Raw genomic sequence first — 27,767 nt, forward strand, 5'->3', positions numbered from 1 at the left:
GTCATACCCAACACTGCATGCACTGTGTTCCATTTGCACAATGTGACTTCACCTTTCTACATGCCCTCAAAATCTGCTCCAAAGTGTTCAACACTCTGGAACAGAATTTGAAGGTGTGCAGGGGGTATAGCAGTGGGGAGGGCAGGTGTGTGTCTTCCTTGCTAGCAGAACAGCAGTGTTGGATACAAATCTGAATGATTTCTACCACCAGGTTATGCCGATATATAGCTCCAAAATCAAATATCTCCTTTTCTTCTTCTTCTTCTTCTTCTTCTTCTCGTTCTTCTTCTTCTTCTTCTTCTACATGGACTCTCGTTACAATATTCAGTCATCGTCCTAAATTGGGTGTTGTAATTTTTTACTATTATTTTGGTGACAAAAGGATAAAAACAATTACTGGAAACAGCTCTCAATGTAAAAGGCAAATCTCATGTGATGACAAACACAAGAGGTGCACTGACTCAGTAAGAAATGGCACATACAGATAGCCAAATCTTGCAAGCACCAAATGGGTTTGTTTATATTATCTTCATTTACTCCATCTCACAAATTTCTATTTTATTTATTTAACATAATTAAGGTAAAGGGACCCCTGACCATTAGGTCCAGTCGTGACCGACTCTGGGGTTGTGGCGCTCATCTCGCTTTATTGGCCAAGGGAGCCGGCGTACAGCATGACTAAGCCGCTTCTGGCGAACCAGAGCAGCGCACAGAAACGCCGTTTACCTTCCCGCTGGAGCGGTACCTATTTATCTACTTGCACTTTGACGTGCTTTCGAACTGCTAGGTGGGCAGGAGCAGGGACCGAGCAACGGGAGCTCACCCCGTTGCGGGGATTCGAACCGCCAACCTTCTGATCAGCAAGTCCTAGCCTCTGTGGTTTAACCCACAGCGCCACCCATGTCCCTATTTAACATAATTATATCCCACTAAATCATAAATAATACCTCTACACCATTTATAAGCGGGTTTTAAAGGCTTCTTGTCAACTTGACACAAAAATAAAAATTCAAAGTAAGACTTTTGTGTTATTATTCAGATATATTAGTTGTAGCTGCACAGGCACACACCCACTCCATGTACAGTAAGTAGTAACAGGTTTTATTATGTGGTTGTCTGCAACTTTATAACACAGGACACACGAGTTTCTTCGACTTGAAGGGCAATATTGTTTCTCTGATATGAAATGCATACCAGTTAGCATAACATAAGCTCTAAAGATATGATCTCTGTATCTAATTACATCAAATGTTTTCCAGTACAAATGAGCTGTTTCCTTTTAAATCAATTCTTGGATGCTGAAGCATTTCACACAAAAGGATTTATAAAGAGGTCATGATGCCCATAGCTGTCAATGTTTCCCTTTTTTTAAGGGAAATCCCCTTATTCCGAATAGGATTCCTCGCAAGAAAAGGGAAAAGTTGACAGCTATTATGATGCCAAAACATGAAAATTAAAACAGGTCTGTACTTTTACACAGGTATTATTGCCAATTAGTTTCCTAATGATTATGTGACTGAAAAAATTGTTTACTACTGTAGTACCTCGGGTTAAGTACTTAATTCGTTCCTGAGGTCCGTTCATAACCTGAAACTGTTCTTAACCTGAAGCACCACTTTAGCTAATGGGGCTTCCTGCTGCTGCTGCGCCGCCGGAGCACGATTTCTGTTCTCATCCTGAAGTTCTTAACCAGAGGTACTATTTCTGGTTTAGTGGAGTCTGTAACCTGAAGCGTATGTAACCCGAGGTACCACTGTATTTATTATTCATTCATTGATACTACTTTTTATAACAACAGTCTCATAAAGTGTTATACAATCACTAAAGTACATCAGTGTCAATCAATTAAAATACAATAGTAAAACTATTAAATCAGATTGCAATAAAACATTTGCAACACTAAGCCAACCCATGACTTTGCACAAACATGCTGGTTTCTGGGGAGGTCACATCCACTTTGTTCCTCCTTGGACCTTTCAGCTTAGCTTGATGTTGCACTGCAGCTAAGCTTACCACTAGTATCATAGTTGAGCTCTCTCCTCATGAACGACAATCTGTTGTCATGATTTGTTATTGGCTATCAACTGTGGTTAAAGAGGAGAGTGTAACCACAATCCTGGGTTCAGTCAACATGCGAAACCAAACATTGACTTAGCTGCCATACTCAGCTGAGCTAAAAGGACCAGGGAGGAGGAGATCAGGTGTGAGTTCATCTCTGGAAGCCAGAGTGGTCATGCCATCCCAATAAGCATAGTTTAGCTTACCATGATATGCAAAACAGGACACAGACTAACATAGGTCAAAACTAGCATTAGATATGTGCCTCAACCATTCTAATCCAACTGCCAACATCACATTTAATCCCCAAAGGCCACTCTAAAACAACTATGTCTTTAGGGCTATTTTTTAAAAAAAGTGAGTGACAGAATTTGATTGCAATTAAATTCCATAAATGGTGGCCACCTCAGAAGGGTGCTGTTCCTTGTGCCCAAAAGTTTTTACCAGCAATCATCTCAACAGGCTTCAGATATAGATATTAGGATATGGGTAGGCTGAAATAGGTGCAAGTGGTCCCTAAAGTAACTTGGTCCGATATTGTTCAGGGATTTAAAAGTTATCACCAGAACTTTGAATTGAGCCAAGAAACACACTGGCAACCAGTATAAGTGGCAAAATATCAGTGTGAGATCTGATCTGATCACCTTGCTCCAGACAAAAGCCAGGGAGCTGCAGAGTGTGGCAGTGCTAGCTTCCAAGGCATCTTCAAAGGCAGCCCTGGGCAGAGCTCTTTGCTGATGTCCAGTGTGTGAGTAACCATGGCAAGGTCCAACATCTCCAGGTAGGGTCACAGCTGGTGTACCACTGAAGTTGGTTGAATACAGCTCTGGGCACTGCAACCACATGAACTTATTGTTGGCCTTTCGCAGTGTAGTAACGCTGCAGAGAGCTTGCTGGGGAGACCATGCATTAGAAAAAGTAAAGGACTCAAAAATAACTTAAACAAGGTTTTAATAAGAAAAACAAAAACTCCTTTTACACTAAAAACATCTACAAACAAACCAGACCCAACCACCAACCCATCCCCAGGGGTGAATGGCAGAGCTAGGTGCTGCTCCTTATATACTGCAGCCTATTCCCAACACAGCTTAATCAATGCAACTCAGCAGCACCTGCTATGCTTCACAGCTGTAAAGCTGGATCTCGTCAGTTTGCTCTGGCCCTTGCTCTGGCCCCTTAAAGGTATACACATCGGGTGAAACAATAATGAACCTTTAAATTTAAAGAAACAGTTCAACACTTATCAGTTAGAGAAGAGTCCAGAAACATACCCAAGCTGTGAGCCTGGTCAGTGTTCAAACTCCCATTGTTCCAGGCACTTTTTGTGACAGGGAATTTCATTAGCACAAGTAGTTTCTGAGCTCTGGGCCTAAGATTTCAGATTAAAACTGCAGAGTAAAAGGAAAGATGGACCTTTTTCTGCCTCCCCACTTCCAGCTACTCTCTGAAGACTGGAGAAGAGACCCTCTTAAGAATATTAAGAGGGTGCGCAGGGGAAGGACTAGAACATGTGAAAATTGAACATAATATTTTAGCTGCAGTTCATTCATTTTCAGCTTTGTTTTCTTGTTATAAAAAAATGCACCTAGACACTCCCTTGTTGCACCCATAAGCTAGGTTTAAGGTGCCATTTAGCTCCTAGTTTTCATATCTCAGTTTCTAACAGATCCTTCAGGGCAAGTGCAACCCATCAAAGATCCCCACCTGAATCTTCTATCTTAATTCTATCTTACATAATTAAACTTCAGCTTCTTTAGTCTCATCCAACCCAGAAAAGCCTCTAGACATCAATTTAGAAGTTCAACACTCCTCCTGGAACTACCAGACGGAAAGGAAGGTAGGGCAAAATATCATCCAAATCATGGTGACACTTTAGCCCAGATCACTTCATGCTGATGTCAAATAGCATGGGGCATAAAATGAAACCTTGAGGCACCCCATGTACCATTAACAATGGAGTAGAACGGGATTATCATAAGAGAAAGAGGAGTATGCAGCCCTGTTTATTTTCTAAGACATCTTGGAAAATTTCAATACCACTGACCATATCTTCCCTCTTGGCAGGCTTTCTACGGAGGAGAGGGGGAATATCATATTGTGGCTGTTCAGTTTTGGCTTGGGTGGGAGATTCCAGAAGATAGTACTGGGGGACTACTACACAGGTGAGACAGTGGAATTACTGAATTAGTGCTTGGGCTTTTTAACAGACTAGATGATAGCCAATAAACCTAGGGATAGGGAACCTGCGGCCCTCCAGATGTTGGACTCCAGATTGGACTCCAACTCCCATCAGACCCAACAAGCATAGTCAATGGTCAGGGAAGATGGGAATTATATTCCAACAACATCTGAAAGGTCACAGGTTCCCCACTCCTACCCTAAAGCTTCACAGTCTAGGGGATTCTCCTGGGGTGTAACTGCATACCTGTGGGTAGTCTCCATGCAACAGAGCAACTTTCATAACTTGCAGCACTATCTGGAGAGATAGCTTAGATTCAGTTATTCATATTCTGGTAATTTCCACATTGGACTCCTATAATGCATTATAAATGAGGATGCTTGTTTAAACTGGCATTTTGTCACCCACCCTCAGTGGTGACACCCGGTACGAACCGCCCCTACCACACACCCCTTCCTCCGCACCTGGCTGAGGATTTTATGCTGCTTATTTAAAGTATTTTACAACTTTTAGGTTTTCTTTCATACGTTTTTTTTTTGTTTGTTTGTTTAGATTTCTTCTATAACCCATCTTTGGAATCATAGGGTTTTTCAAGGATGTAGTAGAAATTAGCATTGGACCTAAGTTGTCTGACCATTTGGGATGGCAGTGAAATCTTTTCATTTGTTGGGAAGGGTGGTGAGCCAATCATTATGAGAGCAGCTATTAAGAAGGTTTCCTCTTTCTTTCCTCTAATGAAAAAATGAACTGGCAATAGAGCTCCCAGTACGTTTCCGAGCACAATTCAAAGTGTTGGTGCTGACCTTCAAAGCCCTAAACGGCCTCAGACCAGTATACCTGAAGGAGCGTCTCCACCCCCACCATTCTGCCCGGGCACTGAGGTCCAGCTCCGAGGGCCTTCTGGCAGTTCCCTCACTGCGAGAAGTGAAGTTACAGGGAACCAGGCAGAGGACCTTCTTGGTAGTGGTGCCCGCCCTGTGGAACGCCCTCCCATCAGATGTCAAGGAAATAAACAACTATCTGACTTTTAGAAGACATGTGAAGGCAGCCCCGTTTAGGGAAGTTTTTAATGTTTGATGTTTTATCACATTTTTAATATTGGCCCAGAGTGTATCACAGAATGGTTCAATGGGAATGATGTGGCATCATGACAGCATGATTCCCAGGAACATGGCTGGTAGACTATGCTCCTGGGAACAATGCTAATTATTTCTTTAAATACTTTACTGGTCCTGTGGTAGCCCTTATATACAATTCCTGCATTCTTAAAATTGCTACTCAGTATTAGAATGATCAGATTAAACAGGCAGATACCAGTCTATAACACTCCCATCACCAAAAGTAAACATACAGCAATTTCCAATAATCAGTAGAGTGGCTATGCTGCTAAATCACTCAAGCCTTGTCATAATCATAACACAAATTCCCTACCCAACTCCCAAGTTAGGTATTTTTTTTCTCACAGAAATATTCAGAAACATCCAAGTATGCAGAAGCAAAAGGTAGTCTACACACGCAAGAACCGATATAGTTTGTTTGTTTAAAGTGCAAGACAGATCTAAGTTACAATTCAGACTTTAGTTGCTTAGAAACTGGGAATAAGATTGCTTCTTTACCCCAGAATGAATGACCATACATTTGTAGCATTGGGGAGGGACCAATTTAACATGCAGTCTTCATCTTAGAACTGAGTCTACAAGCTGGCCTTACCTAGCTTAATCTTTGTATGGGGGAGTGGTATTTTTCCTTGTTCCCCTGCCGCAAGCCCTAATTTGTGCCTTACCTGGTTGGTCCTAGCAAAGGTATGACCAAACTACAGATATTAGATATATGTAAATATACATACTTTCAATTATATTCAGCTACTACAAATCATTCTCATTTTTACAATGCATTGGAGACATCATAAAAAAAAGCTTTATAGGGATCTGAAAGCTAACACAATTACATTTAGGCACCTTCATTTTTCATACACAGAGATCACCTCCATATTGGAAAAATGATGTGCAAGGCATTATCACATTATGAAGTGTTGGCAACAGATAAACCTTTTCTCTGCCTATGTATTTTTGCCAGCCTTCCTCAACCTGGGGCCCTCCCGATGGGTTGGAATATAACTCCGATAGCCAACATGGAAGAGAGTAATCTTTTAGGAGACATATATTGTTTGACAAGTCTATCTATGTTAAGAGACATTAGATAAGCCCTCAGATGCATACAATTGGCTTACAAAACACACTTTCTTTTTATATACTGTCTTCATGACCCAACTATTTTTATTTTTTTATCCTTTTAAGGTTAAAAAGTGAGGACAGATCAGGGAGAATCATAACAGCATTTCAATTTCTCCTAAAGAAATTGAAAAACAATCAACTAACTAGTTGTGGGGAAAGGTGTAGAAATAAGAGTGACATGTTAGCTAATAACTACAGATTCCCGCCTCAATTTCTGCCCTGCTTTAAGACCAGTAAAAAAGCAAACAGATAGCACAACTAAGGAACAACCTATCTTCTGGGGATGAAGGCATTAGTTCAAAACGGATAGCAAAAAAGCTGCATAATGTCTGGCTTATTCTGTGACTCCACCTACTTTGCTCCGTATTATGCATTCATATTTTCTGCTAGCAGTGGGAAGGACTATACCCCATGACATGCACACTTTTACCAGCAAGCTCAACCTATGGTGCTATATGCCATAAACATGTCCCTTAGTACATGATTTTTAAAAATTGTGAGCTTTATCCAGTACCGTGCCACACAGTATTGCAGTCAGCAAGAGTAAATATGTTTTACTCAGTGATTCTCCTGTATCCCATTTCCCAAAAGTTAATCAGAGATCATGAATTGGGGGGAGTTTAGGGGTTCTACATCTAACTCATATGCAATATGTTTTCCTCAGTGGCTTTTGAGCAAATATTTTTGGCACTTTCATTAAGAAAGCAAAAGTGAACAGCAAGTGACACATATAGTGCTCTGACCTTGGAACAATTATCCAGATAAGAATCTCAGTATTGACACAGCATAATCACTCTGCAGTTATCTATATTTAAACAGGCAAAGCTCTCTTTCAATTAAAATGGGGGGCGGGGGGCTTTAAGAGTCTCTCAAAAAAACCCATACTACCACCAGCTCAGATCTGCTATGCAGCTTAACTGAGGGCAGGTACAAAGCGTTCTTCTTGTGGCTTCTTATACAGCGCTACTACTTGCTCTATGGATGCAAAACCACACTGAGGCATCTCTGGCAGACTGTAAACACTGGAGTAGCACTCTCTCATACTTTAGCCTTGACTTGTGAAGTCAGTGAATCAACAATGAATGTAGCATGGACTTAACTGTTCTCCCGCCCTGTCCTATTAACAAAGCAAGATTTGGGAGATTTTGGGGTTAGAAGGCTCTGAGTCAAAATCAAATGCCTTTTGTGGGTTCCCTTTGTAACTATTGTTAGCATACAGAAGTTAAGAGCACCTTAGGAAATGTTAATTCCAAACAGATGTTGTTACAGACACATGACTCTACGTATGACTATTACTAAGACATCTACAGCAAGTGACAGTGGGATGCATTTGTAACTTAAAATCAAAGGGAAACAAAATGGCACACAAAACAGGGGGAAACTCGTACAAAAGCTTTGCTTCCTCTCTTCAAAACAAGTGCTGCTATGAAGAGGACATATAGTTACCTGCATCCATATCTGCAAAGAATGGAACAGCCAGTAAGGAAAAGAAGGAACCAGAAATTCAGTGTCTCAGTTGCATTTTAAAGTTCATAAGGAGAATAAAAATATCAGGATATTAATTTTTGTGAGTGTTACCTTAATTAGATGCTACTATTATTCATACAATTTCAAACCTAAACCCACTTTGTTCAACTGAAATCAACTAATTAGCCATAATCAGAGTTTTAACAACTTTTTTATTTTTATAGCTGTTTCTAAAAATTGAGCGGAACAATAAAGTGAACAAGTGACATGCAAATTATATTCTCAACCTCTTCAGTAAGGCAAAGGACTAAAATATGAGTTGGTACTGATGTCCTCACAAATAGTTTAAGAGGCAAATTATGAAATCAGATTAAGAATATTGCCCACATGAATAATTCACAACTAAAACCAGAGTAGTTGTGATGGGGAATGGGAAGCATTCTGCTAGCATTTAGACTTCTTGCAGTTGGGTACGCTTTGTGAAACAAGGTAAGCTAGCTATTACCAGCTTGCTCCTTTTAAGAGTATGTGGAGGCAAGTATGCAAAATTCCAATTTCATTCATTCATTCATTGAATTTATATACCACCCTATACCTGGAGGTTTTCAATTTCTAACACAATACCCTTGTATGCTAATATCACACAAAATACTGTTGCTAACAGACAGCATAAAGGTTTAATAAAAGCATGCTTCCAATGGTCTATCAGTCATTGTACCTTCTGGTGATTCCTCCTGGACATACGTCCCAGTCAGATATCGATGTACAAGGGCAGATTTACCACTAGCTAAGTTGCCCACAATTCCCTGTGGAGATAAAAGGTGAAAGGTTTTTTTACTTTAACTTCAAATTATTACAAGTGGAGATGTCACTTGACAAATTTGCAAATGGAAATGAATTACTTTTCAAATAACATCCTTTCAAATAACATCAGAAGCAGGAAGCATAATCAGGCAAGGGAAAAGGTACTAAGCTAAACTTATGTTTACTATTCTGAATTAAAGCAGTAAATGTCCTCTGTGCACTAATAGGGAAAACCACTTATCTCACTTCAGAATTAGATGGGCCCTTCTGAGCCTGTGGGGGACTCCTCAGAAAGACCTCTCACCCGACCTCATAGCAATAGTCTGTGGGGCCAGGAAGATTGCAGGGGCCAGGAGGCAACATGCACCTGCCCATAGGTGTGGAGGAAGACAAACAGGGGCAGTCATGGTCTCATGCCGTTTACCTTCCTGGCTCAGCAGTACCTATTTATCTACTTGCACTGGTGTGCTTTCGAACTGCTAGGTTGGCAGGAGCTGGGACAGAGCTCACCCTGTTGCATGGTTTTGAACCATCAACCTTCCGATCAGCAAGCCCAAGAGGCTCAGTGGTTTAGACCATAGTACCACCCGCGTCCCTGCGCTTCCGTGCGCTCTGGCACTCATCATGATGTCCTGTTGCACCAGAAGCGGTTTAGTTATGATCCGGTTTCCACATGACCCAGAAACCTGTCTGTGGATAAATGCCAGCTCCCTTGGCCTGAAGGCAAGATAAGCGCCGCACCCCATAGTGACCTTTGACTGGACTTAATTGTCCAGGGGTCCTTTACCTTTTACCACGGCCTCACAATGCACTGCAGGCTTCCTGGATACCACAATACTTGAGGAAGGAAAAGCCTCACAGTGGTGAGGAGTTCCTGGCCATAACAGGATTTGGAAAACACAAGTATTTCAATGACTGGGATTTCCTCACTAAAATAAGATTTGGACAGGCATGACTTGGGAGAGTCTTGCTTTTATTCACTTATTTAATTTGTATACCGCTGTGACGGACAGCTGAGCCAGACCAGCGTCTGGTGCCTCGGAATTCCACCAAAGGGATGGAGCCCCTCTCTGATTGGCTACCAAGACAGCCAGCCAGAAGGGGGTGGAGCTAGCACTTTGGAAGGGAAAATAAAAGGAGACGTTTCTGAGGCAGAGAGTTGGATAAGGGCTGGATTTGAGATGGGAGAAAAGGACAGGATTTGTCTGATTTGAATTGAGCATCTGCTCTCAGGAGACTATAGCATGAGGAAGGAGCCTCACAACATAGAAAGGAAGACAGGGTGAAAGTCTGGGGAAGATAGACGGAAGTTACTGGGAGGGCTGAGTGAGCCAGGAGAGGCAGAAGCTGTGGGAAAGTGGACTCCCTGGGTCTCATCCATAGCTGGCAACTGTCCCTTATTTGGCGGGACAGTCCCTTATCCCAGCACTGTGTCCCGTTGCTGTCCCTTATTGATGATGTCCCTTAAACTTCCCGGGTTTCAAAGGAAGCATCCCCTCTCCCTCCCTCCCTGCTGGCCAGGGAGGAGGGAGGCTCCAACTGTGTTGCTTGGCTGCCTGGCCCACCCCCCTCTCACCAGCCTCGGCCCCCGGGAGCCCCTCATCGCCAGGACTGAGGAGCCTTGAGAGGAGAGCGAGGGCAACCATAGAGAAAGCAGTTCAGAGAGAGGAGGAGGAGGAGGAGGCACGGGAAGGTGTTCCAAGGGCTAACCATAGAGGGGGAAAGCGGAGGGAGGACCATAGATTTGTAGTGGTAGACTAGCATAGATGGTCTGATTTGTGGGTTTACTGCGGGCGCTATTTTCCCCCCCTTCCTCCCGCCCCGCCTGATGGAACTGAGAGCTGCAGATGGAGCACAAGAGAAAAGATACAGAACTGCAGCAGCATCTTCGTAGCTTGGACTTTGTTTTGTGTGAAAAGTGGTTGCTGCTTGTAGTTATTTAATTGCAGTGTTTCATCGGCTGGTGTCTTGAGCAGCAACCTCTGGAAACAAAGGGCTAAAAACCGGCGCCGCTCTCCCAAATTATCTGGTCCCTTTTAACCAGTATTTCAGCTGGTTGACTAAAATCCATTATTTTGGCTGCTGGTCCCTTATTTTTGAGGCTGCCAGTCCCTTATTTTCAAATCTGTAAATTGAACAGCTATGGCCTCATTCCTGTCAGGAGGGGTGAGGGGATTCCCTGGGTCTGTTATGCTAATTGGAAGACCTCAGGAGGGGGATTGTTAAGAGAGCAGGTAACTGACAGAAAGTGGCCCTTGCTCATGAACCAAAGGAATAAATGGTGAAGGAACCTGTGCTGTTTTAAAAGCATTAACCTGCCATAACTAAGCAAAAGAGAGAAGTAACAGAGACTGAAATGTAACAACTGATTACTGAGTAACTGAAGTTTAAGAAAGCTGTCCATATACTGTGTTTAAGCCTGTGACATTTTTATTTACCGTATTTTTCGCTCTATAAGATGCACCAGATCATAAGACGCACCTAGTTTTTGGAGGAGGAAAACAAGAAAAAAAATATTCTGAATCTCAGAAGCCAGAACAGCAAGAGGGATCTCTGCGCAGTGAAAGCAGCAATCCCTCTTGCTGTTCTGGCTTCTGGGATAGCTGCGCAGCCTGCATTCACACCATAAGACGCACACACATTTCCCCTTACTTTTTAGGAAGGAAAAAGTGAGTCTTATAGAGCAAAAAATATGGTAGTTTAAGTAATAACTTAACTTCTACCTGAAAGAACACACCTCCTGACCCAACTTTGTTTCACCAAACCCCTTTTTGTGTGAATAAAACTTGTTTATCAACTCCTGCCTGAGACTCTCTGAATCAAAGTTTCCCTCTCACAAGTTAGCCTGTGTTAATTGTACAAATTGGTTTAACTGGTGTACTGTGCGGTGGGTCTGCTATATGTAATTGGGTGCAGTTAGCAGGGTGAGTCTGCTACAACCACCCTCCATCCATATGTAGATCTCAGGGCGCTTCACAACATAAAAAATACAAGATTAAAAAATACAAGTACAAAATACATAATCAAAACAAGAACCAAAACAAACCAATAACACCCCCACCCTCTCCCACAACACATTTAAAAGATGTAAGCAGCCAAAGGTCTGATTACAGAGGAAAGTTTTTGCCTGGCGCCTAAAGATATGTGATGAAGGTGCCGGGCGAGCCTCCCTCGGGAGAGCATTCCACAAATGGGGAGCCACTGCAGAAAAGACCCATTCTGTACCAGCTGAATTTCCTGACCAATCTTCAGAAGAAGCTTCCCTTGAACAGTTCCTGGAAAGCTGACAAAGCAAAAAGAGGAAGAAATCCACCTCAACCTGGTATTTCTCCTTTTAGCCTAGGACCCCTGCTAGCTCCAATTAGCTTCCACCTTCAAGTACCACTTCAGAGTAACTTGTTCACCTCCGTGCGTTCCTAACACCCTTAGTGCATTTGCGGAATTCTGCATTTAAGCATTTCTCTTATTCAACACGATGACAAAAGTGTAACATTGTAGACTCACTCTTTGAAATACCTCTATACTTTTTCTACAGCATCTTATTCCCATTTTCCTATTTTTGCAATGCAATATTCTGCACTGAAGAAACTATCATTTTAATGCCATGTTAAATCATGGTTTAGAAGCTCTAGCTTCTGCATTTGTTCATGCTTGGATCCAGAACTGTGGTTAACATCCAGCGTTAGCTGAAACAAAACAAAATAAATGAAACAAAATAAAAAAATTCCTTCCATTAGCACCTTAGAGACCAACTAAGTTAGTTATTGGTATGCACACTTCTTCAGATAACAAGCCAGTTTCAAAAACAGACTGAAGTTGGCTTGTTTTAATTTAGCTATTTAAATTAACCTATTAACTATATAAATTAAACACTCTGCAAAACGGTGGTTGTGCAAGACAGAAAGACTATAGTTTCATTTCCATTAATAGGCTACTAGGTATAATTAACTACAGTTAACGGATGCTGCAATGGTACTTATAATTAGCTCCTTTTTCTATTCTTATACATAATAGCTCAGGGTGTGTCTCAGACATTATAAAAGCAGCTTCCTCAAACAGTTACTTCTGGAACACAGAACAAACCCTTCAATTAGTACTAAGATTAACTGAAGCAATCAAAACCCAACTGCAGTTGAGCCACTAAAAAGAGTAACAATGCAGTTATATTCAGTATGTGTACACAAAAACAGATGGCAAAAATAACTATATTATAATTAAAATTTAAAAACAAATAATACCAAAGTAGAAACAATAATTAGAGAAATAAGCACGCTGTTTGGAGACAATATGCTTTACCTTGTTCTGCTCCCTCAGGCCACACATAAGGAATAAGAATCTTATAGTACTTCAATCTGAAAGGAGCCTTGACTCATCCCAACTAACATATACCAAAACCTTGGTTTTCGAACAGCTTAGTTCTCGAACATTTTGGCTCTCGAACGCCGTAAACCCAAATGAGAAATACCAGGTTGAGGTGGATTTTGGAAGCCGAACATCCGGTGGGGCTTCCACGGCTTCCGATTGGCTGCAGGAGCTTCCTGAAGCCAATCAGAAGCCGTGCTTTGGTTTCCGAACATTTTGGAAGTCAAACAGACTTCCGGAACGGATTCCGTTTGACTTCCAAGGTACGACTGTATATTACACTAAATAGAATACTTCAGAAAATAAGAAAAACATTCTTATTCAACCATGTTTTAATGCTGAGCTAAACCATGGCTTAGCAGTACATGCATGAACTAGAACAAGCTAGAGCAAAGCCTCAGGCTTGTGAACTTCCACCTCCCCTCTCCTGCACATCAGAGAGGACAACTTTGCCAGTACAGTGGTGCCCCGCAAGACGAATGCCTCGCAAGACGGAAAACCCGCTAGACGAAAGGGTTTTCCGTTTTTCGATGCGCTTCGCAGGACGAATTTCCCTATGGGCTTGCTTCGCAAGACGAGAATGTCTTGCGAGTCTTGAGATTTTTTTTCGCTCCCCACCCCCTTTTTCTAAGCTGCTAAACCGCTAATAGCCTTTTAGCAGCTAATCCGCTAATCCCTTAAGCCTTTAATAGCCGCTAATAGCCGCTAATAGCCGCTAAACCGCTAATAGCGCTAATCCGCTAATAGAGTTGCTTCGCAAGACGAAAAAACTGCTAGACGAAGAGACTTGCAGAACGAATTAATTTTGTCAGGCACCACTGTATTTAGTTTCACATTTACTGTTTATTGTGCTGTATGACCAGAATGGGTTTATCAATCATTTTCATTTGTAAAAGGCCTGCTTCATAATCAATGATTTTAAATAAAATTGACTATAGTTTGTAATAACCCACAACCTCCAGCTTTCACAACACAAAAAAGCAAATATTATTTTAAAGAGAAAGCAAAGACTAGCAAGATCTTTCACCTGGCCACAAGGAAGAGAAAAGGCCACTTCCAGCTTTTTGACAAGAGTGCTACACCATCTTCAAAAGGGGGGAGGAGGATAAGACCCAAAAAACAACAGGCTGGTGAGCTTGACGTTGATACCAGCAAAGGTCCCAGTATCAGTGCCAAGTAGTCAACCCAAACATAAACATATTTTTCTCCTGAGTTAGCTTTAGAACCTCCTGAGAAAGCTTTAGAACCTGACATGGTACAGAGCCATTCAGAGTAGGAGTTCAACTAAATGAGTGAAAGAAACAAATCTTTCATCTGCAGTGTCAACATGCATTAAACCAAATAACTTAAGAAACAAACTAAAAGTAGTGTACTGAAATGTTACTTACCACTTTGAGTTCTGGCACAGATCGACTTAGTGTCCACTCCTGGCTATTTACAAAGGCATCTGTAAAATTGAACATTTTTTAATAAAGCATTTTAACCATACATCAGTACTAAATAATTGTTACAGGTGACTTAACTTATTTTCATGTTATTATCTATTGCCTGGGCCCAAAGTGAGAGCAGAGCTCTGCTGCATAATGGGGATTTCCCACCCACCCGCATCCCCACTGGAGCCCCTGCACCTGTCAAAACTGTTTTTGAGATTTGGGGGACTTTCCCTGAAAAGATGAGGCATGAGTGGCCTGCAGCAGAAAGGGGGGGTCAGCAGAATTGGATGGGCAAATTGTACAAGAAAAAAGGCACTTCTACCCATGCAAATAATCTTTGATTCCCATCAAGTTATATTTTAATAAGAAAACCCTTCTATTTCATAGCTCTGTTCAGTGACAGCTCATTTCTGAAAAACAGATAGCTCTGTGATGCATGTCATTTTCTGTGCTAAGCACACTTAACTGTAAGATTATGGTGATAGTCATGTATGCTTTGCCCATTAATTTAGAATCTTAACAGCTTAAGTTTATGCACCTAAGGCTTTGCCATTTATTAATATTATGCAGGCAAAATATAGTAATGTGCATCACTGCAGCTAAAGCAATACCTTTCACTTTCGGTAAAGATATGCCAAGTTGACATGAATGAGGAGGATAGACAGCAGCATTACATGGAAGTAACTGCCGTATCCAGCCCTGTAATCAGCAAGAGTGACTAGTGTACCCTCCTAATTTTATTAGCCTGCTTATCCTCTAGGCCAATAATGAACATATACATGCTTAGAACTGGATGTGCCATTAACCATACAGTGGCAAAGTCAATACACTTTCACAATCAGATGCATCAAGTTGTAGCTAATACAAATTCTCAAGCTTATTCTACCTAGACATCCTTATTCTATTTTTTGCAGTTCTTCTGGAATAGCAACAGAAGTCCAAAATATGTATGGTGTTTAATCCTAAGTACTACTCTCCGTTGCCATTTTGCACCCATTACTTATACCAGAATGAATCATAGGTGATATCTACTCTGAGGTACCTCATACAGGAACATGTTTCCTTATTTTAAAATAAGGAAGGAAATGCCAAAATTAGAAACCACTTAACGGCCAGCATGGCACAGTAACATTATTTGCCCTGTTGTTGTTTAGTCGTGTCCAACTCTTCGTGACCCCCTGGACCAGAGCACGCCAGGCACTCCTGTCTTCCACTGCCTCTCGCAGTTTAGTCAAACTCATGCCCTAACATGCATATAGATATAGGTCTCTAGACACATAAACTATTCCTTTCATGTTAACACCCAATTTAAAAAATAAATAAATTAAATCATGGTTTTTAAGACACAATTTGCTTCCTTAAAATAGTAAGTGCATGGCTATTCAATTAATTAGAAATGTCTGTCTTGTTTTCACATTTCCATATTTCACATATACATTAAGAATGTACACTTCTGTTTCATAACTTTTTTCTTCTTTTTAAAAACAATTCTATGTGCAGCTATTTTGCCACCCAATGGGGACAGCATCTGTTCCATTTTGATTTTTTTGTGGTTTTTTTTGTAAAGTAAAGGCATGTGCTTAGGAAGATTTGGGTTGAAAAGTATTACCAAGTACAGTGGTTCCTCGGTTTAAGAACAGCCCTGTTTATGAACTATTTGGTATACGAACTCCGCAAAACCAGAAGTAGTGTTCCGGTTAGCGAACTTTACCTCGGTCTACGAACGTAATCTGAACAGTGGAAGGGCACCGGCGGCGGGAGGCCTCATTAGGGAAAGCACGCCTCGGTTTAAGAACGGACCTCCGGAACGAAGTAAGTTTGTAAACCGAGGTACCACTGTATATAACTACTACTACTACTACAAGGTAGTCCATTAGCACTACTATTTCCTGCCCCACCTCCCAAAGGAGCCCAAGGGCCCATGTTCAAGTTTTTGGGCAGCCCAAAGTCAAAGCATCAAGAACAAGGCTGAATTATTCAAAAGATCTACATGTTGAAGCATAGATCTTCAACAGAAAAGTGTCTTAAGTGCTTTACGCTAAGGTTTTTAAGATATACGTATCCTGAGATACCCTTCAAGACTCCCAACATCCATTCAAGAAGCACAGGAGATTACCGAGATTAGTTAAGAAGTTTGAGCATCAGTTGCCTTGACCTTCTAGACACTGGCTTCTGGAACACACATTTAATGAACTGGTTTAACCTTGCATGGGCTTGGAAACCTTAGCAATCTGCCTCCCTACCAGTGATGTGAGCTGGAAAATCTTCTACAGTTGTACCTCGGAAGTCAAACAGAATCTGTTCTGGAAGTCCATTCGACTTCCAAAGTGCGGCTTCTGATTGGCTGCAGCTTTTTGCAGCCAATCGGAAGCTGCATTGGACATTCGACTTACAAAAGAATGTTCAAAAACTGGAACACTCCTGGTTTTCAATTCTTCGGGAGCTGAAACCTTTGACTCCCATGGTGTTTGGGAGCTGAGGTACAACTGTATTACCAAAAGGGGATAGTTTGGTAAAATTAATATAAAAAAGGAATAAAACAGTCAATTGCAACTGTGAATCTTTCAAACTTAACTTTTTCAAATTACTCTCCCCTAAGAACTTTGCATGTGTATAAATGCATCCATGCTTAAAGTTAATAAGCCTTAAATAAAATAATAATAATAATAATAATAATAATAATAATAATAATAATAAATTGTCTTTATATACCTCCCTCCCCAGCCAAAGCCGGGCTCACAGCAGCTAACAACAGTAAAATGATACAACATTCTAAAATCATTTCATTATAAAATCAATTCAAATCAGATTAATGGCAACCACTGGGCTAGAGTTCTGTGAGGATTGCCAAAGGAGGGGGTCAGGCTGTGCCCTGGCCAAGGGCCTGGTGGAACAGCTCTGTCTTGCAGGCCCTGCAGAAAGATGTCAAGTCCCGCAGGGCCCTAGTCTCTTGTGACAGAGCGTTCCACCAGATAGTGGTGTGTGTTTTAATTTACACAATGCATGTTATAGCCCTTAGATGTTTTCTGTCTCAGATCATCTTGTAAATGGTGGTCAAAATACCTAAATAAAAAGTTGTGAATGCTAACAAAATACTTTTGTGCCATCACTAAAATTACTAAGGCCACCATCTGGCATACAGTTGAATTATTGCAAGCATTAATCTCTCCCCTATTTAATTCAGACCATGACCTTAATACTAGTTTAGTTCTTAATCATCTGGCTATTTCAGTACATCTGGCATCTTCTTTGCCTCTGACCTGAAACCGTCTAATATTTTTAACCCACTTCCATCAACACATGACAGTATTTAACATAAAAGCGTGCACTGAAGAGAGAAAAATATTATATATGGCTTTAAATAGAAAACTCCTGATAGGAAAGTATAGAAACAAACGAATAGGATTCTAGTAGTGGCATATATGGCTGCTAACTACAAAATACAATGATGCAATTGCTTCCAGACAGCTATTATCTGGAAAAATAAGGAAGAAGTAAATAGTCCTCAGATCACAGCATCATGGAATCTAGTAAGAGTAATGATTCTGAAGTGATCCACATCTGATCTGCATATTATTCCTGGCTCCTCTCCCCATCTTTAAAAGTGCAGGCAGTTTGTTCCTAGCTCTGCAGAAGTCAGGGAAGTGCATTCACTGACCCCCTGCTGTACTTGAAGAAAGTAGCATCTGGCAAGCCTGCATTGCTCTCCTGTCTTCCCAATGCCGCAGGTCACTGCCACTTACCGTATTTTTCGCTCTATAAGACGCACCAGACCACAAGACGCACCTAGTTTTTGGAGGAGGAAAACAAGAAAAAAAATATTCTGAATCGCAGAAGCCAGAACAGCAAGAGGGATCGCTGCACAGTGAAAGCAGCAATCCCTCTTGCTCTTCTGGCTTCTGGGATAGCTGCACAGCCTGCATTCGCTCCATAAGACGCACACACATTTCCCCTTACTTTTTAGGAGGGGAAAAGTGAGTCTTATAGAGCAAAAAATACGGTACCTAGAGATGGGAAGGCTCAGGGCGGGGAACAGAAAATTTAAGGGAGGAAATGGTTTTTCCTTCTTTCCCTGTTTTACCCCCTTCCATGTCTTTTTTGCATTCCCCCCCCCCAAAAAAAATATTGAAATAACTATTTCTTGCAGGCATCTCCACCAAACAGTTTGTGGCAAAGGCCCCTGTCTAGCGGGTAGCATCTGACTAGAACCAGGGAGCCTGAATCCTCATTCAGTTGTGAAACCCATTAAGTGACTGTGGGTCAGTCATATACTCAGTCTAACCTACCTCAGAGAATATTTTGCTCAGGACAGTATATTTATTTTTTACATGGTTTTTATTATGTTGTAAACCATTTTGGTGGGTTTTTATGAATAACAGTATATAAATTGCTCGGTCCCTGCTTCTGCCCACCTAGCAGTTCAAAAGCACATCAAAGTGCAAGTGGATAAATAGGAACTGCTCCGGCGGGAAGGTAAACGGCATTTCCATGCACTGCTCTGGTTCGCCAGAAGCGGCTTAGTCATGCTGGCTACATGACCCGGAAGCTGTCTGCAGACAAACGCCAGCTCCCTCGGCCTATAGAGCGAGATGAGCGTGCAACCCCAGAGTCGATCACGACTGGACCTAATGGTCAGGGGTACCTTTACCTTTTAGTAGTAGTAGTACACTCACAATCAGTAACATTTGCAAAGAACTCTCAGTAAGGATTTATGTATACTTATTTAAGAAATGCGTATGCCAACTTTCAGAGTCAAGCTCTCCCAAGATAGCTTACAAAAAGTAAATACACTAAAACAATCCACTTTCAAATATTTCCATTTTAATCGCATCATGACCTAAAAGTTCTAATTTTGATACAATCCTTTATTCTATAGCATCCATGTCTTGAATGTAATTTACATCAGTGAAGAATTAAGTGTTAACTGCCTCCTGAATGCCTTCTCTTGCATAACTTTGGTATGGTCCAGCAACAACCTTGATTAAAAAAACACTACTTCTGCAAAATCTGGTAGAATTAAACTAGACAGTTTCTTAAAAGCTTCATAATGTATCCAAATACTGTATCAATATGTCCAACTGATACATACCTTAAAACCACCACAAAAGCATGCAAAAGGACCATTGTTCATGAAATGAAGTCATTTTAACTCTGATCTTTGTAGCTACAGTATCTAGGTACAGTGGTACCTCGGGTTAAGAACTTAATTCATTCCGGAGGTCCATTCTTAACCTGAAACTGTTCTTAACCTGAAGCACCACTTTAGCTAATGGGGCCTCCCGCTGCCGCTGCGCCGCCGGAGCGCGATTTCTGTTCTCATCCTGAAGCAAAGTTCTTAACCCAAGGTACTATTTCTGGGTTAGCAGAGTCTGTAACCTGAAGCGTATGTAACCCGAGGTACCACTGTATAGACATTACAAGTTCTACATCATGGTCTAACAGTGAAAGGCACATATACATATACATATACATATACATCATATACATATATATATAGTCCAGTAACACCTTAGAGACCAACTAAGTTTGTTCTTGGTATGAGTTTTTCATGTGCATGCACACTTCTTCACATACAAGGCAACCGTTCTAAGCAACTACAACATGTTATTAACAGGAACATTTAATGCAGTATGATATGGAGATAAAAGGTATTAATGTATTTAAGTCTAGCTGGAACTGCATTAGGCTGATGTCCCTTTGGACTTCATAGTGCAATCTCTTGAACTCCCAAGTGGAGAGGGCACTGACACTCCTAATAGTTCCTTCTCACAATATCGCAAGGTGGTTAAAGAATGAGGCTCAAAAAGGAGAATTATTTAACATGAAATAGAATCCTCTCTTTAAGAATGAGTGTTGTGTTAGATTTCATATCCAATATGAAATTGAAGAGTGAATGAGGGGGTATAGTTTTTCAAAATGCTACCATAGTTAAAGGATTTGATCTGCTAAGTAGAATTGCCTAATTACTTCTCAGCAGAGTGACAGATGTGTAATTAGTATTCAAGATTATCCACTCATTCCCCATCAACTGTGAATGTGACAGTTGGTTATGGCAATGCTTTGAGTAAAATGTACTCAATAAATACATTAAGCAGAGGATAAATAAAGTTGCGATGTGAAAGGTTGAAAAGGTACAAATGTTTACTCAAGGCAGACTAAAAAGCAACACGAACTGTTGACAAGGGAGAAGAAGTTTGGATTTCCTGACCAATCTAAAAACCAAGGAGTAAACAACAGGAGGTATGGCCATGGTTTACAGGAATCGGTGTCACAAGTTCTCTTGTCTTGCTCCCTATATAAAGATCTCAGGGATGAGACCATTACACCGCTCCATCCCGGGCCACTCTTGTGAAGCCAAATTGTTCTCACTTCTAGTCCACCAGAACAGCTCGGCAACAGAGAAGGTTGCCAAATTTATCGAGAGAGCAATGAGACTGAGAGCTGTTATCTGAATGACACCAGTGTCGTCACCCGGATTCCTCGCCTAGGATCTTATGATTATTATCATTATGTTTTATTATTATTATTTTATTACCTCTGCCAAGTTTTAAGTACTGAGATTATTAATTTACCTAGGGTTTTAATAAGTCACAAGATTTTATGGTAACCATATTTGTAATGTATTTTTGTTGGTGTTTGTCCTTTGATGCTATGGCCTGTCGGCTACGCAAATAAAGTCTACTTGACTTGACTTTACAGGAATTCTCTCTCTTTTGTTTTGTTCCATTCCATCAGTCATCTCTCATGAAAAATGGCAAACAGAAGCTAGTCCTAGTATAACGTGGATGGCAAAGATCAAGAAGTATTGCTTCTAAAGCAGGGTGGGGACCTTTTGGCTCCATGAGTTAGTATCTTAGTGGGACCTAGCCTTGCAGACCAAACTGCAGGAGGCAATGATGGCCACAAACCTGGATGGTTTTAAGAGGACTGGACAAATTCATGGAGGAGAAAACCAACAATGACTACTAGCCAAGATGGTTATGTTCTGCCTCCATGGTTAGAGTTACACTTCTGAATACCAACTGCTGGAAGCCACAAAAAAGGGAGAGCTTCTCCTATGCATCTGGCTGGCCACTGTGAGAACAGGATGTGACAGGTGTGCCACTGACCTGATCCAGGAGGCTCTTATGTTCTTAGCCCTCCCCACCTGTCAATCCACCTGTCATCACAATAACATCAGGTGTTGCACACTTCAAAGTCCCAAAGAAGAAACTGGTCATTGAACAACTACAAGCCAATCTGGAGGATGTGGACCATTAGAATCCCTTCCAATCAGGATTCAGGCTTCATCATGGGACTGAAACCTTCTTGATCACACTGGTTGATGATCTGGCGAGCTAGGAACAGAGGTGAAAGCTGTTTCCTAGTTCTGCTGGTTCTCTCAGTGGCTTCTGATATCAATCATGGTATCGTTCTGGACCATCTAGGAGGGTTGTGAGTTCAGAGAACTGTTATACAGTGGTTCTGCTCCTTCCTCCTGGGCCATCGCCAAAAAGTGGTGTTGGGGGGTGAGTGTTCAGACCCCTCGGCACTCACTTATGGGATGCCTCAGGTCTCCATCCTCTCCTCCATGCTTTGCATCATCTACATGAAGTCGCTGGGGGAGATCACCAGGGGTTTGGACTGGGTGTTCAACATTATGCAGATGATATCCAGTTCTACCTCTTGTTTAAATTGGAAGCAGTGAAGGCAGTGAACGTCCTCTGTGAGTGTCTGGAAGCTCCTCCACTTCTTCAGTGGGGTGGCAGTTATAATAATTATAATTAAAATAGTAATTATTTTATTGTTTATACCCCACTCATCTGGCTGGGCTTCCCCAGGCACTCTGGGCGGCTTCCAGCAAAATATATATATATATATATTAAAAAAAAATGTCAGACATGAAAATGGGTTGAGGTTCAAACCTGACAAGTACAGTTTCTGGGGGACAGGCAGGTTGCGGGGGAGCTCCCTAGTCCTCAACCGGGTAACTAAAGAAGCAGGTGTGCAGCCATGGGGTCATTTTGGACTCACAGGTGTCCATGGAAGTGCAGGATATTTCTGTGTCCGGGGCAGCTGTCAACCAGCTCCATCTGGTACGATGGCTGAGAACTGGATGCACTCTGTCTGGTAGTGGTATCCACCTTGTGAAATGCCCTCCCATTGGATGTTAAACAGATAAGCAACTATATGACTTTTAGAAAACATCTGAAGGCAGCCCTGTACAGTTTCTGATGTTGAGGTTTTATTATGCTTTTGAAATTTTGTTGGGAGCTGCCCAGAATGGCTGGAGCAACCCAGTCAGCTGGGTGGCATGTAAATAATAACATTATTATCGTTATGATTCAGGATGCCTTCCCTTCCAAATTGCAATCACAAGTGCACTTTAAGACTCCTGATTGTACACCAGCATCCTCTACCAGGCCACAGCTTTGGGAAACCAACCTTTTGGACCAAATTAGAACTCCATCCCTCTCTAGAGTCTTCCCACATGGCCTATGTGACAGTCAATCAAACATCCCCTGACAAAGCTACTCAATAGCCCATATTCAAATTTGCAGGATGGGATTTCACTTAAACATGTCTTCTTTGCCTCCTTTACCTCCCCAGTGAAGATGCAAGGCTCTCTCTTAACTGTGATGTCAATAATTAAAAGGACCACTTCCCATGGGCTGGCTCTGTTCATCCCTTGTCCCACTGCCAGCCAACTGCACTCCAAGAAGAAAACCATTTGGGGGGTACACAGGGGGACACATATAAAGGAAAGTTCCACTGCATAAGTGGCAGTCCTTGTGCACATGGTACCACTTTGTTGGATACAACCCAACTTGAATTTGTACTCAAGTCTCTCCTATCCAAGTTCTAATTCTTCTACTCCACCATTTATTGGGAAAGTCACTTTTTAATCTACTTGGCATAATTAGTGAAATGAAATGCCACTGTCCATTTCTTGAAGGGAAAGCGTGATGTGCATTACATAAATAAAAGCAATGAATGAAATAATCATACTGGAGTAAATTTAAGTTAAAATGCAGGGAATAATTAATAACATGTTGATAATTTCCCACTGAGTTGCGGCTTTCACATCCCCCAACACTGCTCCCATTTAAAAGAGATATTTAATTCCATAGCCCTTTCCTCTGTTTTCATTATATTTACTGACAGAGCTACTCCCTTTATTACATTTCATCTAAAAAACAGAGCCTAGTTCATTCCAATGTGGAGATTCTAAAGTGCAAATCTATACTCCGTTTCCAGGAAATAAGCCACACTGATGGAACACAGTGGAACTTATAACACAGGCCTATGTCTGTTTATCTAGATGTAAATGAAACATCAATACTGTATCACATGTACTACATACAGTGCCTCCCGTTTTTTCTTCCTATGTCTAGGGCTATGCACCTGCACTGCAATAGGTCACTACTCTCAACAAAGATCGCCACCTTCATCTTTGCCGGCTTAAATATTTGATGAGCTAAAGGTGCTTTGCTGTAGCTTCTAGCGTAATGGGATGCAGAAGAGAGTACCAACCAGTGTTCTCTGTATACTTCACAAACATTCACTGAGCCATTCAGAAGAACTCAGCAGTTTTATGAATGTCACTAATTTAGCATATCACCTGCAACCAGTTCCATTTTGTCCTAATATTGCATTGTGTTACTAGGACCCTACTTGCCTTTGAGAACAAGTGTTCATCCCAATACAATTTATACAACGTATAAAATAGGCTTTTAAAGCACCTTGCACTGTTTGCGCATACGCACTTAGTATTCCTCACACTGGCATAAAATTTAACATTATTCCAACAAGTTAAAAGAACCTACAGTGCCCTTTAGGAGTGTCCTACTGAACTACCACCACCAACAACAACAGCAACATTAACAGCAACAAGGAGAGCAGGATTCTACCAAAAAATGTGTGAGGGTGGGGGAGAGAAAAGAAGAGCATTACTTGACGAAGACAAAGGGTGTGCATGCTACTGTGAGGATTCACTGACCTAGTAACCTATATAAAGAAACCAAGAGGCTCTTCTCCTGCTCTCCAATAGAAAGACCCAAAACTGAGAAGCCAAGCTCAACGACTAGTGCAGATTTATGGAACGGTGCAGGAATACCCAGGCGAGAAAGGGCATCCCTTTCGGGTCAGCCAAACCCAAGGCGCGCCTTTCGCCCGAAGCGCCCCGGGCGAGTGCCGCCCGCCCCCTTGGCCAAGCCCCCGTCCCCGCCCAACCCAGGAGGCACCTCTGCTCAGGGGCTCCGCGAGGCTCTCGGTGCTGGACTGCGCGCGGGCGCCGGCGCTTCTCTGGAGGCTGCTGCTGCTGCCCGCCCGGGCCCGGGGAGACCTGCCCAGGGGGCTCCCGAAGGGCGAAAAGACCCCGCTGAAGAAGCGCAGCAGGCGGCGCTCGGGCGAAGAGGCGACGCTGCCGGCCGAACTCTCCCAGGCCCCCAGCCGCTCCGAAAGCATCTGCAGCTGCTCGCCGGCCGGGCTCTTCGGGCCCCCGCCCGCCTCGGCCCCAGCCCGCGGGGGGCGCCTGCCGGCGCTCAGCGACCTTCCCGCGCCGCCGCCGCCGGCAGGCAGAGAGAGGCAGCCGGAGCTGCTGTGGCGCTTGGTCCGCGCCAAGGCGCGCAGCCGCAGCGCCTCCCCGCCGCTCCAGTGCCGGAAACTGCAGCTCCGGCGCAGCGGAGCCGCCGCCGCCGGCCGCGCGGGGCCCAGGCCGCCGGGGGCCGCTTCCTCGGCGGGCGAGTGTCTCGGGATCTCCGCGGGGCCGGCCTCCTGCTGCTGCTGCGAGCCCCGCAGGGGACGCCGACCACCCCCCTCGGGCGCCGAGTCCTTCTTCCCGCGCGCCTCTGCCGGCGGCCACCTGAAGCCCAGCCCGGCTCGCCTGGTCACCTTCAGGCGGCCCAGCTCCAGCTGCCCGGTGCTGAGGGCCCGCGAGCTGCGGAAAGCGTGCCCGGCGGCAGCCCCGGCGCTCTCCTGCTGCTGCTGCTCCTGGAGGAAGCCATCGCGGGGCACGGCGGCCGAGCCGAGAGGCTCCTTCTTCACCAGGGTCACCGAGATGCGGTAGACCGTTTTCCGCTGGGGGGTCCCCCGCTCCGCGGCGCCGGGGGAGGAAGGGGCGGAGGTCGGGTCGCTGCTGTCCAGGAGGTACATCTCCAGTCCCGCCGCGGGGGGCTAACCGAGGCCAGGTCCTTTGTCCCTGCCTCTCCTCCGGCGGCGATCTCCTCCGCCTGCAGTCACTTCGGGAGGCACGGCAGCTCCGGCTGCCCTTCCCTCCTCCGGCTCGGCTGCTGCCTGGGGAGGTAACGGCATCGCTCCATGTCGACAGCGCCTGCCTATGAAACAGCCGCCCCACGGAGCCTCCCTTTCTCTCCTGCCTCCCGGCCACGCGCGCCCACCATCACCACCCCAAATCCAAGCCGGGGCGGTCGGGAGGGAGCGAGCTTTCCTCCCGCAGATCTCTGGAAGCAGCGCCGGAGAGGATTAGCGAGGGGAGGAGCAGCAGCCGCCCTCCTCGGTTTTATTGTTTACAGAAGATTGCCCGCTCGCATATTGTGCCCTTTTTGCAGAGCAAATCCGATTATATCTCGTCCGCTTAATATACGAAATGAAGCGCCGGCCCTGTATTATCCTTGCAATCTACTGTCGCCCAAAAGGAAGAACGATGCTGAAAATAATAATAATAATTCCCCGTTGCCACCAATCGCTGGATGCCTCAGCGTAATCCGACTCCTAGACAAACACGTTCCTCGCCTGCAATCAGCATACTGTACTACAGTCTCCCAGTATCGGAAAGCAGCAGATATCCTAAAGAGCTTCGTCTCAAGAAACGGGGAGAAAAGGCAAATTCCGGAGTGGAACACAGCTTCTCTGCGGAATGAGTTAGCTTGCAAATACCGGAACATAAAAGTAGCCCAAGAGACTGAGGGCAGGAATTACTTACTGTAAGGGCAAGAATTACAAAGCTCATACCTAGAACAAACTTAGCTGGTCTCTAAGGTGCTACTAGACTTAATTTTTTTAAAATTATTTTGTAAGGGCCGGGTTTGTTTTGTCAGTTCCATACCAGTCAAACAAAACCAGGTTTTGTGAAACCAAAAAGCTAGCAATCTGCTTTTAATCTTAATAATAAAGCTACTGAACTACCACAGCAAATAAAACTCAAATTTCTTCAGAATGTTTCTGAAACTAGCTTAAATAAAAGTGTTACATAAAACAATCCTAAATATATTTACTCAAAAATTCTGAATTTAGTAGTACTTATTCCCTAGTTAAGTGTGCTCAGGTCTGAAGCCTTTGATTGCTGCTGAATTATACTCCTTTACTAACAAAATAAAAAAATTCCTTCCAGTAGCACCTTAATTTTGTTTCGACTACTTGCCTGTAACTAGATCCTTTACTAACAGTCTTGCAGGAAAGGGGTACCAGTTTCTGGATGGCCCTGATCATAGGCATACCCAAGGGGGAGCTGGGAGAGGCAGCTCCCCCATCAATGAAAATAAATAAAAATACATAGCAAACTGGGGTTCTGCCCCCCCGGCCTTCCCCCCAAAAAACCCTGGCTATGCCCATGGCCCTGATAATTTACAGTCCCAACTCAGTGCACAGATTGCATTCTTTGTTCTATTTTGTTCATCTGAAATATTGTGTTAAGAGTCACAAAGAAAGATAGTTAGTTTTTCTGTTTTAAAAAGAGTATTAATAGAAATACAGTGGTACCTCGGGTTACATACGCTTCAGGTTACAGACTCCGCTAATCCAGAAATAGTACCTCAGGTTAAGAACTTTGCTTCAGGATGAGAACAGAAATCGTGCTGCGGTGGCGGCGTAGCGGCAGCAGGAGGCCCCATTAGCTAAAGTGGTGCTTCAGGTTAAGAACAGTTTCAGGTTAAGAACAGACCTCTGGAACCAATTAAGTACTTAACCCGAGGTACCACTGTATCCATGAGGAACTTTAGGAGGATGCCAATTTTAATTAACCACTTTATGCTTTTTTAAAAAGCCACATTCAATGTTTTCACTCAGTATCTCAAACATCAGCCTCCGAAACAAACTTAGTTGGTCTCTAAGGCGCTACTGGACATTATATATATATATAATTTTATATATATATACACACACACACACACACACACACATATATATATATATATATATAAGATAATCAGCCTCCCAATTTCGCAAGGGAAGCCGAGCTATCACAGTAATAGATATTGGGGGGTCCTCAAGAAACTTGATTTTGTGCACACC

The 27,767-nt window shown here is 43.0% G+C and overlaps 2 protein-coding genes and 1 long non-coding RNA gene across 13 annotated transcripts in view; 1 reads left to right on the top strand and 2 right to left on the bottom strand.

The window, feature by feature from the left end:
• AGAP1 (ArfGAP with GTPase domain, ankyrin repeat and PH domain 1) overlaps positions 1–27,767 on the bottom strand; it is a 319,294-nt gene that overhangs the window by 269,525 nt on the left and 22,002 nt on the right. For 4 of the 7 annotated variants that reach the window (XR_014502416.1, XR_014502417.1, XM_083400968.1 and 1 more), the window contains exons 2-3: positions 14,493–14,551; positions 8,657–8,744 (exon numbers count right to left, since the gene is read on the bottom strand). Coding sequence is in view for 5 of the 7 variants with exons in the window: in XM_083400968.1 (XP_083257094.1) it covers positions 8,657–8,744; positions 14,493–14,551 (147 nt within the window). In the remaining 2 variants the exon portion in view is untranslated. Of the gene's footprint in view, positions 1–8,656; positions 8,745–14,492; positions 14,552–24,760; positions 26,726–27,767 lie in introns of those variants that run through there. The other 3 variants (XM_083400967.1, XM_083400965.1, XM_083400966.1) reach the window with 3 other exon arrangements.
• TRPM8 (transient receptor potential cation channel subfamily M member 8) overlaps positions 1–27,767 on the top strand; it is a 298,169-nt gene that overhangs the window by 168,903 nt on the left and 101,499 nt on the right. The gene's annotated exons all lie outside the window — the stretch shown is intronic.
• Positions 1,081–7,984, bottom strand: LOC310659677. Its single transcript, XR_014502928.1, has 2 exons — positions 3,299–7,984; positions 1,081–2,906 (listed from the first exon to the last, which is right to left on the bottom strand). It is a non-coding gene; the product is annotated as an uncharacterized lncRNA (long non-coding RNA).

Source organism: Podarcis tiliguerta (genome assembly GCF_965153285.1).
Source record: "Podarcis tiliguerta genome assembly, chromosome: 1".
In the NCBI taxonomy this organism is placed as follows: Eukaryota; Metazoa; Chordata; class Lepidosauria; order Squamata; family Lacertidae; genus Podarcis; species Podarcis tiliguerta.